The sequence below is a fragment of the Carettochelys insculpta genome, chromosome 5 (genome assembly GCF_033958435.1).
Source record: "Carettochelys insculpta isolate YL-2023 chromosome 5, ASM3395843v1, whole genome shotgun sequence".
Lineage (NCBI taxonomy): Eukaryota > Metazoa > Chordata > Testudines > Carettochelyidae > Carettochelys > Carettochelys insculpta.
The window spans coordinates 82263542-82279274 of NC_134141.1; the positions used below are offsets into that span (position 1 = coordinate 82263542).

Genomic DNA, 15733 nt, shown 5'->3' on the forward strand with positions numbered 1-15733 from the left:
ACTCGATTTCCTTGAGAAAGCCTGCCAAAGGCTAGGACTCCTGTTATTGAGAAGACTGAAGCTCTGTATCAATCTGCTTCAGACATTGCATATGACTTACGACAAATCATCAAGTGTCAGACTTTGAAGACAGTTATGCAGTGTTGCTAACTTTCTCAAAAACACATGCAGTGGGCACAAGATGCAATGTCTATAAGACAACTGTTGTTCCTATGCTGCTTTATGGATGCAAAACCTGGGTGAAGTATCAACAGCACTTCAAGTGTCTTTAGAGCTATCACTCTTCATGCCACCGCACTAACACTAGCATCCTCACTGAAGCCAATGTCGCCCTCATTGCAGTAGTGATCTTCACTCATGAACCTTGCTGGGCTAGACAGTGCGTGCAGATGCCAGACTCTCACCTCTCCAAACAAGCCCTCTACGCTCAGCTCACCCTGGTCAGACATCCAGTAGATACTTTATCTCTGTTTTACCATTGCCATACCACATTCTTGTGTCCTCAATTCAAAAAGGATGTTGAAAAATTGGAAACGGTTCAGAGAAGAGCCATAAGAATAATTAAAGGATTAGAAAATATGCCTTGCAGAGAGAGACTCACTTAGCTCTATCAATTTATCAAAAAGGGAAAGTTAAGGGGTGATGATTTTCATCTATAGGTACCTATTATTTAATAATGGGCTCTTCAGTCTAGCAAAGAAAGGTAAAACGTAATCCAAGAGCTCGACATTGAAGGTGAACAAATTCAGACTGGAGAAAATGCCGTTAAAAAGCTGCACCTTATTTAATACTTAATGGAGGATCATGGTGGAGTCTCCATCCTGACAATTTTAAATTCAAGAGTGGATTTTTTTAAGCCATATGCTCTAGGCATTATTTTCAGGAGTTATGAGTTATACTGGAGTCAGACTAGATGATTACAAGGTGATTTCTGATGCTGGAATCTATAAAGCTCTGTTACATTATGTAACATTTAAGGTTTCTTGATCATATGTGGGTCAAATATCTCTACTCATGGCCTTTTTCAAATTGAAATATTCACCCTGAAGTTTTGCACCTTAAGTCTTCATTTAGCAAGCTTGATTTTTTTTTTTTTTTTTAAAAACACTTCAAGGTAATGCTAATTTCCCCCAGGGATTATTTGGAATATTGTTTGAGGGTTTACTTGTTCTGCTTGATTAATTTTGACTTAGTTCTTAAGTACCAGCACCGTGACAATAATTTGAATAATTTTTTGAAAGTATTCATCTGCACATATCAGTTTCAAGCAAATTTCACAGTAATTGAAGAAATCAGCTGAATCTGCAAAACTAATTCAGTTAGAAAGACTCTAATTACTTGGTTAGAATTTGATTTGGAATCACTAGTGAATCACTATTTCTGTTTCCTACAGCAGCTAAGTCTTTCCTAGCGGCCTTCCATCAGAGGACTGACTCGGTCCAATCCTTCTTAGCTTGAAAGATCAGGCTGAAACCATCACGTGCCATGGCTGGCATAACAGCAAGCGAAAACATCTATCATGCTCAAGAAAATATTTAGTGTTAGAGCAATGAATAAAAAAAGCAGTTGAAACTCAGACATACTGAATGTGAGGAGTTAACACCGTGAAAAAAAAGAAGCACAATGCACTATCTAACGAAACACCACTACTATACACTCCAATGAGATACACATTTGTCCATCTCGCTGAAGTTGTCACCTTCCACAACAGCAGTTGAATATGGTAAAGTAATAGGAGTAAAAAAACACTTTTCTGGGCCAGTCTTAAGTCATTGTAAAATGACAATCTAGCAACCACCCTAAAACACAGCAAGAAGACTATCATCAACAGCTGGGCACTCACATATGACAGAATGTGCTCCAAGTAGAAAGTCTGGCATAGATACCTTAACAGGCTCAAAACTGCCTTCACTAAACAAGGACACTCCAGTAGAAGTACATTACCTCATGGAACTGACCACCCAAATACCATCCAAAGAAAACGTGCTTCAATTCAAAAGTAAAACACCTTCTGAAGGCACATGTCATCCAAAACCCCACACAGCAAGCCATACCAAGTGTCAAAAACCACAACGCATACTTAAAATCTTTCCTGAATTCCCTCTTCTGGTCCTCCAGCAACCCTCCAAGATCTCCAAACTAAATGTCAAAAGCACACTCCCCAAACCAACTCTAAGGGGCAGAAGACCCTGCCAGAACAACATACAAAACCTGTAGACACATCTACACTAGTGGAGTGATTAATGGCCCCATAACAGACCTTTCAAGATTAATGGGCCCTACACAAGCTGAATACCACATGTCCCAACAACAACTATGAGGGTGAAACCACACAATCACTGTGTTCTCAAAACAATAACAAAAACATTGTATTTCCTGAAGGTGAATAGTTTCCAAAGAATGATCAATTTGTCTCAGTCTTTGTTCTGCATTGGAGCTTAAAGTCATAACATTAAAAATCATGGAACGAACAGACATACTGGATTTATGGTTTATGTCAACAATCTGTAATCCATTAATCATCTCCCTTGTTGGCTTCTCCCTTCATCCCACCTTCCTTAACCCCCCATGACTGGAAAGGTGCCAATAGGCTACTTTACCTGGAATAGTCTCTTGAAATACATGTTAACTACTTATACTAAACCTCACATTCAGCTTTAACATTCTGAATATATTTCTGAGACCTCAAGAAGAGCTCTATATCTGCTTTAAAATTTGTCTTCCTCACCAGAAAAAAATTGGCCCAGTACAAGATATTAAAGTAAAATTTCAGAGTTATGAACTGACCAGTTAAACTTTATACCTCATTTTGAATGGGAAGTATGCAGCAGTAAAGACACATGCACAAAAGCTAATACAATACAATACTGTATTAAATGTAAACTTCTAAAAAGCAGTAAATATTTAAAAAGAAAATTGTTTCTATGTTTGTTTCATTTAAATTAAGACTGTTAAAAGCAGCATTTTTCCCTCTGCATAGTAAAGTTTCAAAGCTATATTATGTAATGTTAAATAACTTTTGAAAGAACAACCATAATGTTTCATTTTGTTAGGAATTACATACAAGCACTGTTTATCGTATGTTCATAACTGAGGTTCTACAACATTTTACTCACCAAGTTACTCTAAAAACAAGGTTAGTACATTCAGACACCATTATGCAAGAAGCCACAAATCATCTTTAAAACTCTCAAGTGGAACACTGTTACCAATGTCTTATGTTACATACTTTACAAATCTCCATTTCCCATCAGCAAAAGCTAATTCAGTTGATTAATAACAGTTTGACATTTGGTTTCTAAGTGTGAGAAAACAGGTAGGAAAAAGGACAGCTAATAGATACAGTGATGTTTTAACTCCTATTAACTTCCAGTAAGGTAACAAATTGTTTAAGGTAACATACTGTTTTCTAATTCATTTGATTGCTTGGGATCATATGAAATGCTATTCCTTCCAACTATGAAAAAAATGAGAGATAAAAACACAATATTTTGAAACAATAAAATATTATTGAGGGACAACACAGATTCCTTGTTTCTCCTAATTCTAAGAGACACTCAAATACCACAGTAATGGGTGCTGTATAAGCATTTACATAAACATGACCTCTAATACAGGAGTATCTTCTTTTTGAAATTTAAACTCAAATGGCTTTAATAATATGACCTTTTTGCAATGAGAGAGAGCATTAAAAAAAGAGGAAGAAATGAGGTTAGGGGAAGGAGGAGAAAAATCATGGCAAGATGTTTTCTAGACTTCATTATAGGTACAAAAACCAAAAATATTGGGGTTTATTAATATTTATTCAGCACTGTTTTTCTGAACAAATCTGACATTTTGTGCAAGCTGAACTGTAATAACTGATAGTTTAAAATGAAGGAAGGTACAATAAGCTCAAGGAAAAGGCATAAAATATGGGGCTGAAATCTTCAAGTTTTATCATCTATGGTAAGACATGACTGTACTTGGAAAAATTTTCAGACATGATGAGCGTACCATTTGCTTCAGGGCAAGCAGCATCTGCATCTTTAACAATTAAGAAAGATTTTGCTTGAAGAGTCAAATGCATAAATGTAAGCATTCAGGTTTAGACATTTTGGGTGTATGTTTTAATAAGGGCTAAGTACACACAAGAATATAACTAATTTAAAAATAAAAAATTTGAATAAATATAAATGTATATGTAGCCCTAAGTAAAAATAATTAAACAGAACCGAACAATACAACAACAACGCTACAGTAATTCCATTCCAACCTCCACCCCTCAGAATATTTAAGAAGTTTTGATACATTACCTGGTAAAAATACCATCCACAACACCAACTGTGGACTCCTCTGCAGGAACATAGGAACCAATCTGTGCCATAATCGTGATCAGTGCAACTTGTTTTATGTAGGAGCTCTTTCCACCCATGTTGGGTCCAGTAATTATCATTACCCTTTCTTTGTCCCCCTGGAAAATGCAAAACGACTGGTAAATATACACTACTGAGGTGGAGTGCTTATTTAATTTGCAGTGCGTATTACAGCAATGGATGTATGCATAAAAGGTATGTTCACAATATGCCTTTTACAAACTAGAGATTTTTTTTTCTAAAGGGAAGAGGTGGCAGCTTAAAAAGAAAATGATTTACTTATAATAATTCTCTGAAAAAACCATTTAACAGGATGACCACTTTTGTTGCTCCATGAATATAGCAACACAAGTTTAAATGCCCCTAATTTCATAAGGCTGTTGACCCTGCACTTGAAAGGATTGTGTTTTTCTAATAAAAATCAGAATTTTATCCTTCCATCTCACACTAAAGACAGTAAGAATGCAAAGCACTATGTACAAAATACTACAAAAAAGTGTTAGAACGGCCTGGATCAGACAAATAGTTTATCTGACTCAGTGTCCTGTCTTTCAACAGTGGCCAGGGCCAGATGCTTCATAGGAAACTATCAATTGGTCCAGTCACAGGTATAGGGACATCCAGTGCATGGGGTTGCATCTCTGACTGTGCTGCCTAACACTGACCCTCCACAAACTTACCTAATTGTTTCTGGAGCCTAGGTACACTTCTGGCCACCCTTTGACAAAGAATTCAACAGAATGATTGTGCGTTGTGTGAAGTACTTCCTGTTGCCACTTACTTATTTCCTTTCTCCATACCATTCATGATATCATAGATTTCTATCATAGTCCCCCTCCAGATGTCTCCTGTTCAAGCTAAACAATCCCAATCTCTCATCTCTCCTTATATGGAAGCTGTTCCATATCCCTATTTATTTTTGTTGCCCTTCCCTGTACCTTTTCCAATTCTAAAATACAGCAAGGTCTCGACATTTGCAAGTGCAACATTCACAAATTTAATTATTCATGAATGCCACTTTCCTGGGGCTAGTGGGGAGCGCTGGCAGCCGCTGCTTCCCTGGGCACCTGGGTCAGAGTGCCGGCAGCCACCACTTCCCTGCAGCACCTGGGTCAGAGAATCTGCAGCCGCTGCTTCACCAAGGCACCGCGCAGGGAGCACCGGCAGCTGCCACTTCCCTAGAGCTCCAGATGCGCGGGGAGGGGGAGTGCTGGCAGCTGCTACTTCCCCAGGGCCCCTGTAGTCACAAAAATCAATATTTGTAAGGGTTCTGAACATGGAACTCTTGCATTGTGATTCTACTGTATATTGTTTGAAATTGGTTAATGAGAATTGTACGCAGTTTTCTAGGTGTGGGCATACCATGGATTTATATAGCAGCTTTATGGTATTTTCTGTCTTATTACCAACCCTCTTCCTAATGACTCCTAACATTGTTACTTTTTTTGACTGCTGCTGCTGCACACCGAGTGCATGTTTTCGGACAATTAACTATAATTATGCCACGATCTCTTGTGTAAGTTGCAAGCACTGCTTTAGAATACATACTTTTATATGGCTAGTTGTGATGATTTTTCCAAGTTTTGCACTCAAACACTAAATTTCATTTGCCATTTTGTTGCCCAGTCACTCATTTTTGTGAAATCCCTTCGCAACTTTTCACAATCCGTTTTTGACTTATCAAAGTGGGGAAATTCTGTATTGTTCGCAAACTTTGCCACTTTGCTGTTCACCCCCTTTCCCAGATCATTTTTGAGTATGTTGAATGACACTGGTTCCAGCACCAATCCTTGAAGACCACACTATTTACCTCACTCATCCATGAAAACTGGCAGTTGATTCTTAGCCTTTTTCCTTTTTAATCAGTTACTCATCCATCAGAGAACCTACCCTCATACTCCATGACTACTTAATTTGCTTAAGTAGTTTGTTTTTTTTGAAAGTCCCAGTACACCATATTCACTGACTCATCCAAAGGCATGTGTGCCGTATTCCAGGTGTGGCAACACCATGGATTTATAAAGCAGCTTTATAGCAGCATTATATATTTTCTGTCTTGACACCCTCAAAAAGTTCTAATAGATTGTTGATATGATTTCTCTTTACAAAAGTGGTGTTGACTGCTCCTCAACATTCTGTATTCATCTATGTATCTCATAATTTTCTTATTTACTATAGTTTCAATAAATTTCCCTGGTACTGATGTTAAGTTTAACAGCCTGTTATCAGGATCACCATTAGAAACTTTTTAAAAATATCTGCAATTTCATATTTTAATTTCTTCAGAACTCAGAGTGGATATCATTTTGGCCTTATGACTTTCTACTGTTTAATTTATCAATTTATTCCAAAATCTCTTTTATTGTCACTTTAATCTGTGATCGTTCCTTAGGTCTATTACCTAAAAGAATGGCTCAGATATGGGAATCTTGCCCAAATCCTCTGCATTGAACATCAATATAAAAATAATTAATTTCTCTGAAAAACCTTGTCTTCTTCAATATCTTAGTAAACCAGTACTAAGAGTGCATCTTCAATATCTTAGTAAACCAGTAGCCTCACTGACTGTTGGGCAGACTTTCTGCCTCTGATGTACTTTAAAAATGAAAAACAAAAATGATTAGTAAACCTTTGCTGTCAATTTATGTCTTCTGCTAAATTTCTTTCCAAACTCTTTGGCTGGGTCTACACGACAGTGCTCTTTCAAAAGGCTAACAATCAAATGAGAACATTCAAATGCCAACCTTTCAAAAGACCACGGTTACACACACAAAGTGGATAGAACCCTCAATCCACTCAAAAGATCATTTCAAAAGATCGCTCCATTCTTTCAAAAGGGAGCATCCACACAGCTTCAGGTGCTCTTTCAAAAGACTGGAGCAGGACACGCTGCCGACAGGGTCACAGGTGGACAAGCCCTTATGGGGCCCACAGCCAGCTGCTTCCTTAAACAGCCCCTCCCCAGCACCCCTCAGCTGGCCCTGCACCTCTGGAGCCACCCAGCAGCTTGGACTGGTGGGAGTGGCTCATTTTGGGGCAGTGGGACGATGCCAGTGGAACTTCCACATGAGCAGACAGACATTCCAGGAGCTCTGCTGCTGGCTCGCCCCTGCACTCAGGCACCAGGACACCTGCATGAGGCCTGCTCTCTCGCTCAAGAAGCAGGTCACAATCACTACATGGAAGCTGGCCACCTGGACAGCCACTGCCCCATCGAGCACCATTTTGGGCTTGGGCCAGGCCACCATCGGGGCTGTCCTCATGGTGGTAAGCCAGGCCCGGGTCACACGCCAACCACAGGAAGGGTGAAGGGGGCTCCTGAACCAGAAGGACCCTTGGTGGCAGGGGACAAGGTTGCAGGGGTTGCGGGGGCTAGAGGTGCAGAGACCAGGAAGCTCCCACCATGCCCTCAAAAAAGCACGCATCCTCCATCCCATGCAGGTCACCTGCATGATCAACACGATGCTGCCCCACAGAGTCATCCACATGTGGGATCTGAACACAGCCATCAGGGGATTCGCTGCACTCCTCTGGCACCCTGAATGGGATGCACACCCCCATCTGCGCCCTGACACACAGCGCTGACCACTACATCAACAGAATGGGCTACACCTGGTAGTCCTCCAGGCTCTGGTGGATACCAAAGGCTGGTTCATGGACATTTATGTGGGCTGGGTGCACCGGACACACGATGCACGTGTGTTCCAGAATTCGGGGCTCTGCCGGTGCATGGAGGCTGGGACCCTCATCCCTCAACAGGAGCTCCCAGTCAGTGATGTCACCATGCCTACCTGCTGCAGCCATGGTTAATGTGGCCATACACCAGCCACCTCGACCCTACTCAGGAGTTATTTAACACCACCTCCACCAGGACCACAATATTGTGGAACAAGCCTCTGGTTGCCTGAAGGAGTGGTGGCAGTACCTCCTCTTGTTCCTGGAGGTTGGGGTGTAGAATGTCATGCAGTGGGTGGGTGCCTGCTGCGCCCTCCACAACATCATGGAGGGAAGAGATGCCTTTTAGCAGGAGTGGATGGCCAAGTTCAGCCCCAGCTATGAACAGCCAGCTGCTGCCCCTGGCCCCCCACTGCCAGGCCCACAAGGACAGGGTCCTCATCAGAGAGGCCCTCCATGAGAGCTTTGCTTATAGGCCCCCGACTCCCACTCATGGCCACCCCACACTATGCCCACCACCACCACCGCACACACATGCACACACCAACCCCCACCATCCCTCCACTAGGAACACAGGGATCCTGAAAAATAAAATGTTTACCTCAAAGTATTATTTTATAACTATTAAACACTTAACTCAAAAACTATGTACAATGGGGAGGGGGGCAACCTATGTACATTGTGGAGGCAGGGAGGGACCTGAACCAGAAAAAGTGATGGGGGAGAATCACTCAGGAGCAGGAGTGGAAGGCTAAAAGCCCAGTTGGCCCCAGGATCCCCTCCCTCCCCGGGTTTGGGGTCTGTGGCGGGGCTGAGATGGGGCAGGATGCACTGGCAGGTAGGGTCTGGGGAGGGCTTCAGGGGGTCAGGCTCAACGTGGGAGCCAGAAGGTGGGCAGAGATCACAGAGCCCAGCTGCTGCAGGCTAGGGAGTCTCTGCGCTTCAGCTGGCCAGTGCCATGGATGACTCCTCTTCCGAAAGAGTAGGCCATGGAGCCTCTACATGTCCTCTTTTGAAAGAGAATTTCAGAAGGGGAAACTCTTTCTAATACGGAATCGGGGTATGGATTTCCATTTCTGCACTGAGTTCCTCTGACTTTCCCTCAAAAGGGCTCATTGTATGTGTATAGATGCTCCTGACATTCTTTTGAGAGAGAGCTGGATATTTCAAAATTACTTGCAAGTGTAGACCCAGCTTTTGCGTGCCTAATTATACTCCTACACTTGACTTGCCATAATTTATGCTCCCTTTTTTTTCTTCAGGAGGATCTGACTTCCAGTTTTTCCAGGATGACTTTTTGCCACCTCCGGTACTGTGCTGTTTGGTCATATGGGCATTTGTATAGTCCTGTTATTATTGTTGTCTTGTTATTTGAGAGATACAGTATGTTTAATTATTATACTTTCAAATAGTTGCCATGAAGCTTGCAGGCATCTCACCTCTTCTACTTCTTCCTTTAATTTTCTATTTTATAGGTCTCTCATTTTATGTAGTTCCTCTTTCTGAAATAAAATGCTACCATGGTGGGTTTCTTTGTTGCTGCTCCCCCACAAGGGTTTTAACTTTAATTATGTTATGATTGTTATTACTGAATGGTTCAACTATATCCGCCTCTGATCACATCTTTTACACCACTTACGACTAATTCAAGAATTGCCTCACCCCCTTTTGGGATCCAGGGGCAGCTGCTCCAAGAACCAGTTTAGCACTTCAGTAACCATCACCATCCTGGCCAGGTGCTTGACAGTATACTTCAACTGCTATGCTTTTATTATTCAAGCATGGAACTTCTATTCATAGAAATCTCATTCATTTAAGATTTTAGCATATTTGACCCGGCTTTCTCACAAGGTTTCATTCACCCACTAACAAAACCTACTTTATCGTTCTTACATATTGCATGCCCTGTTATTACCACACTTCACTGTCATAATTCAACCAAGTTTCTGGGATACCTGTCATATCAATAACTTCATCAAATATCAGGCAAATTTAGTAATCTTAGTATTTAAACATCTAGAATTTGTACACAAGAATTTATTAAATGTATCAATATTTAGCTATCTGCCTTCTGGTGATAAAAGTTTCTTTGTAGTTCAGACCTATAACTTCATCAAATTCTATCCTCTCCTCTTGACTAGGACCTAAAGTAGCCACTTTAGGTTCCTTAAGGAAAGTCTCTGTCCAACCATCTACAAATCTGCACCTATCAGCTTCCCCCTAGCCCTTACTTCGGCTGACTGTTAAATAACACTTGTATTTTTTCTTTCAAAAGTACTATCCTCATAACACTTTTAAAAAGATGTTGAAAATGAACCAATATTAACTGCCAACATAGTTAAGTATTCACAGCCCCAGAATGTCTTATACTGTAGTTTGAAAATGGGTTTTAGATTTAATTCTTCTCCATATAAGGAGACCAGAATTCTCCTAATTTCTATTTTTAATTCAGATTATTGAAGTGATACTGTTGTTTCTGTACATGAAAAACGAATAAAGGAAATAGAAGACCTCATAGGTATCCCATCATCGTATCTGGCCAGCACCTAATTATTTGAAAATGAAAATCTATTGCTTTACTTCCCAAAAGTACAAAAGAAATAGCTTGATTACACAAATAAGTTCTGAAGTAACAAAAAGAGAAGTTACTCACCTGTGTAGTAACGATGGTTCTTCGAGATGTGTCCCCGTGGGTGCTCCACAGTAGGTGTTGGGCTCGGAAAATCGGCGCCGCAGCTCGGAAAATCTTCAGCAGTCTCCGTCGGGTCACGCATGCGCCAATGCGCGTCGGCTCTTCGCGCGCTTATGGTCACGTACGTGATCCGGTCCCTGCCAGTTCCTGATCAACCGCTCCGGACGCCCCTGAAAAACACACAGACAGAGCTCCAAAGTGGGGAGGAACGGGTGGGTAGTGGAGCACCCACGGGGACACATCTCGAAGAACCATCGTTACTACAAAGGTGAGTAACTTCTCTTTCTTCTTCGAGTGGTCCCTGTGGGTACTTCACAGTAGGTGACTACCCAGCAGTAACCCTCCCCGAAAAAGGAGGTGGGTACCCGATTTATGTGCAGCGTGCCCGTGAAAGGACTGCTGTTGACAGGCGTGTATCCTCATCAAGCATCCTGTGCATGGCGTAGTGTTTGGCGAAGGTGTCATAGGAAGACCATGTCGCTGCTCTGCAGATATCTCTCAGCGCGATGCCTTTGAAGAAGGCCGTTGATGCTGCCATCGCCCTCGTAGAGTCGGCTCTTGGCGGAACTGGCAGAGGAGTCTTGCGAATCTCGTAACACAGTCTTATGCAAGACACAATGTGATTTGAAATCCTCTGCGAAGATAGCACTTCTCCTTTTGACCTGGATGCAATGGACACCAGGAGTCTGTCCGTCTTCCAGAAAGGTTTAGTTCTATCAATGTAGAAGGCCAGTGCCCTTCTTACGTCAAGTAAGTGCAACCGTGCCTCTTCATTTGAGTTGTGAGGCTTAGGATAGAACGAGGGCAGCACTATTGGTTCGTTGATATGAAAGTCTGAAGAGACCTTCGGAATGAAGGCTGGGTGTAATTGTAAGACCACTGCTTCTTTTGAGAAGATCGTGCAGGGTGGTGTGGACATTATGGTTGCGAGCTCACTCACTCTGCGAGCTGACGTGATTACGAGGAGGAAAGCCATTTTAATGGGAAGTAGTCGGAGGGAGACCGTAGCCAATGGTTCAAAGGGCGGTCCCGAGAGGGTATGTAGAACTAGGTCTAAACTCCATGACGGCAGTATTGGTTTCCGAGGGGGGTACAGGTTCACCAACCCCTTTAGGAAACGCGAGACAACTGGATGGGCAAATGTGGTTGATCCATCCTCTTCATGCCGAAATGCTGACATAGCCGCCGGATGCACCTTTATAGAGGATAGCGAAAGTCCATTTTGTTTGAGTTGTAGCAAGTAATCCAGAATCGTAGGTATGGTGGCGTCCTGGGGTATTAGTTGCCTGGAGGAACACCATTCGGAAAAACGCAACCATTTGTGCTGATAAGTCTTTCTGGTGGAAGTTCTCCGACTACATTCAAGGACTTGTACTCCCTCTGAGCATGTAGTCTAAGGCGCTTAGCCATGGATTAGCCATGCTTGTAGCCGAAGTCTCTTCGGGTGCGGGTGCAGTATTGACCCCCGAGCCTGAGAGAGAATGTCCGGTACTGTTGATAGCGGAAATGGCTGATGTTGAGCCATGCGGAAGAGCAATGGGAACCACTGTTGTCGGTCCCAGGTTGGGACTATGAGTATCATGCGTGCTTTCTCCCTTCTGGTCTTTTCCAAGACCTTGTGTATAAGTGTCGTGGGAGGGAACGCATAAAGTAGAGGGCCCTTCCATGGGATCATGAAGGCGTCCCCCAAAGACCTGTGTCCCATGCCCGCTCTGGAGCAGTATTGGGGACATTTCTTGTTTTCTCGGGTGGCGAACAAGTCGATTTGGGGAAAACCCCTTCTGCGGAACACTTGGTGGAGTAGGTCTGGATAGATCTGCCACTCGTGAGTGGGCGCAAAGTGTCTGCTGAGTTGGTCCGCCTTGACGTTGTGGACCCCCGGTAGGTATGATGCCTTTAGGGTTATATTGTTGGCGATGCACCAGTTCCAGAGCCAGACCGCCTCCGCGCAAAGCGTAGGAGACCTGGCTCCCCCGTCGGTTTATAGAAAACATGGTGGTGGTGTTGTCGGTATTCACGCCGACTATTTTTCCGCGCAGATAATTGTGAAAGTGCCTGCACGCATTGAACACTGCCCTGAGTTCTAATATGTTTATGTGCAGTGTCTTCTCTGCGGGGGACCATAATCCTTGAGTGGTTTTGTTGTCCATGTGAGCCCTCCATCCCATATGGGAGGCATCTGTTGTAATGAACACCGTAATTTGCGGTTGGCGGAAGGGCACCCGTTAGGAGATTCTTGGGGTTTCCCCACCATGTTAGTGAGCTTCGTGCCTCTGTTGTAAGTGACACCCTCTTGTGGATGGTGTGGATTGAGGGTTTGTATATGGTTGCCAACCAATGCTGCAATCCTCACATATGCAGCCTGGCATTTTGCACCACAAACGTGGTGGTTGCCATATGCCCCAACAGTTGTAAGCACGTGAGAACTGGAACAGTGGGGCTGTACGTTAGTAGTTGTACGAGAGATTCGATGGAACGAAAACGAGCCTCGGGTAAATACACGCTTGACGTGACTGAGTCTATCCGAGCCCCTATAAACTCTTTATTTTGCGTGGGGTCGGTCTCTGATTTTGAGAAATTGATGATGAGGCCCAGTGAAGTAAATGTGTTTGTGGTGATGTGTATCATCCGTAATACCTCCTCCCGGGAAGTTCCCTTTAGCAGGCAATTGTCCAGGTACGGGAAAACGAAAACTCCCTGTCTGTGTAGGTATGCTGACACCACCGCTAAGGTCTTGGTGAAGACTCTGGGTGCTGAAGAGAGTCCGAATGGGAGGACTCTGTACTGGAAATGATCTGTACCCACAAGGAACCGGAGGAAACGCCTTTGGGCTGGATGAATTGCGATATGAAAATACGCATCCTGTAAGTCGAGGGCTGCAAACCAATCGCCATGGTCTAGTGCCGTGATTACTTAAGCCATTGTAGTCATTTTGAAGTGCTGCTTGCATAGGTACTGGTTCAGTGTGCGTAGATCCAAAATGGGTCTCCACCCTCCTGTCTTCTTCTCCGTCAGGAAATACCTGGAGTAGAACCCTTTGCCTTGAAATTGTTCCGGTACTCTCTCCACCGCCCCTATGAATAGGAGGTGGTCCACCTCCCGCCTTAATTCTGGTAGGTGAGAGGGGTCTCTGAGCATGGGTGCGGTGGGAAGATTTGGTGGAGGTAAAGACTGGAAGGGGATCGTGTATCCCGTGTTTACGATCTCCAATACCCACTTGTCCGACGTGATGCTTTTCCACTGTGGGTAAAAAGGCTTGAGTCAGTGAAGGAACATGTACTGAGATTGGCACTGAGGCACGGTCTTGGCTTCGCCGCCCTCGACATACCTGTCAAACTTGCTGTCTTGCACTTTGCCCTGTGGAGGCGCTGCCCTGCTGAGGCCGGCGCCTAGGGCTCTTATAATGTGTTTGTTGATGATGTCCCTGATCATACCCCCGTTGAAATTGGGTACGTTGCTGTTGGTAACCATAACGGCGTTGCTGAGGATAAAATTTCTTCCTTCTGAACAGTGGGGTATATATCCCCAAAGCCCAAAGTGTTGCTCTGGAATCTTTGCTCAAGTGTAGGACTGAGTCGGTCGATTCAGCAAACAATTTTATTTTGTCGAAGGGGAGGTCTGCAATTTTGACCTGTAACTCCTTTGGAATGCCGGATGTGTGAAGCCATGACTCTCTCCGCATTACCACTGCAGCGGCCACGGCGCGGGCCGCTGTGTCCGCCACATCCAGTGCAATCTGCACACCTGCTCGAGAAGCCACGTAGCCCTCTTGCACAATTGCTTTAAGAATTGGCCTTTTTTCCTCTGGAAGGAAGTCCATGAGGGCAGTAAGCTTGGAATAACTGTCGAAATTGTGGTTCAAGAAATGAGCGGCATAGTTGGCCATGCGGAGCAACAGAGTAGAGGAGGAGTCGGCTTTTCTACGCAGAAGATCCAGCTTCTTTATGTCCTTGTCCAATCCCCCAGATTTGTATTGGGACAATTTGGACCTGTGTTGGGACAATTCAAACACTAGCAAGTTTGGCTGTGGATGACTAAACAGAAATTCCATACCTTTTGCAGGGACGAAGTACTTTTTGTCCGCTCTTTTGTTGGTAGGAGGAGCGGATGCTGGGGTCTGCCATATATTAGTGGCTGCCTCCATGATTGCATCGTCCAGAAGAACAGCAATTTTAGAAGAAGATGGAGACCTGAGGTTTTTAAGGAGTCTGTGGTGTTTCTCCTGCACCTCCGCCACTTGAATATCTTGGGATTGAGCTACCCGTTTGAACAGCTCCTGGAACTGTTTCAGGTCATCTGGGGGAGAAATGTCTCCAGGGACCACGGCCTCATCTGGCGAGGATGAGGAGGCATCACGATGGTATCTCTCCTCCAATTCCTTTGGATCCTGGCCGTATTGGTGTGATTGCCTTTGTGGAATTTCAAGGTGGGGTTTAATGTCTTTAGACCCAGCCCCTGATTGGGGAACCCGTGGTGTTCCCCCAGGTGGAAGCAGAACACTATGGCATTGAGGAGTGGTCAACGGGGATCCATAGTGAGACGTCGACCTCCTATGATGACGCCCCACATAATGATGGCGGTCGTAGCAACAGGGACAGGGGCCCGGCGATGGAGACCTGGACCATAACCCAAGGATGTAAGGGTGGTGCCTGGAATGTCGAGACCTCCGAGATGATACTGACGTACGAGGAGAGCCTCTGCAAGAAGACTCGTAGGGATCTCTGCTAGATGCTGGAGAAAAGCGAGCAGATCCCTGTGATGGGCTCCGAAGAAAAGGAGAAGGACGTCTGTGGCAGGCTGAAGGTGTTACTGCCCGTCGATTCTCTGGTGGTGATCGTGGTGACAGAGGCAGCGCAACTACCTCAGGAGAGGGGCTGCGGTGCCTGGTCTTTGTTTTAGCCTTTACCCTTTCGGGTGGTCCTATTGGTGAACTTGGTACCGGAGCAGGTGTCATGCTGATTTCCACTGCTCCCAGTGCCATCATCGCTGGTGCCGTCGATCGCGGTGCCGA

The 15733-nt window shown here is 44.1% G+C and overlaps 1 protein-coding gene across 2 annotated transcripts in view; it reads right to left on the reverse strand.

The window, feature by feature from the left end:
* Nucleotides 1–15733, reverse strand: part of MSH3 (mutS homolog 3) — a 170252-nt gene that overhangs the window by 28916 nt on the left and 125603 nt on the right. For both annotated transcript variants that reach the window (XM_074995384.1, XM_074995383.1), the window contains one exon: nucleotides 4296–4453. In XM_074995384.1, the coding sequence (XP_074851485.1) occupies nucleotides 4296–4453 (158 nt within the window). The remainder of the gene's footprint in view (nucleotides 1–4295; nucleotides 4454–15733) is intronic.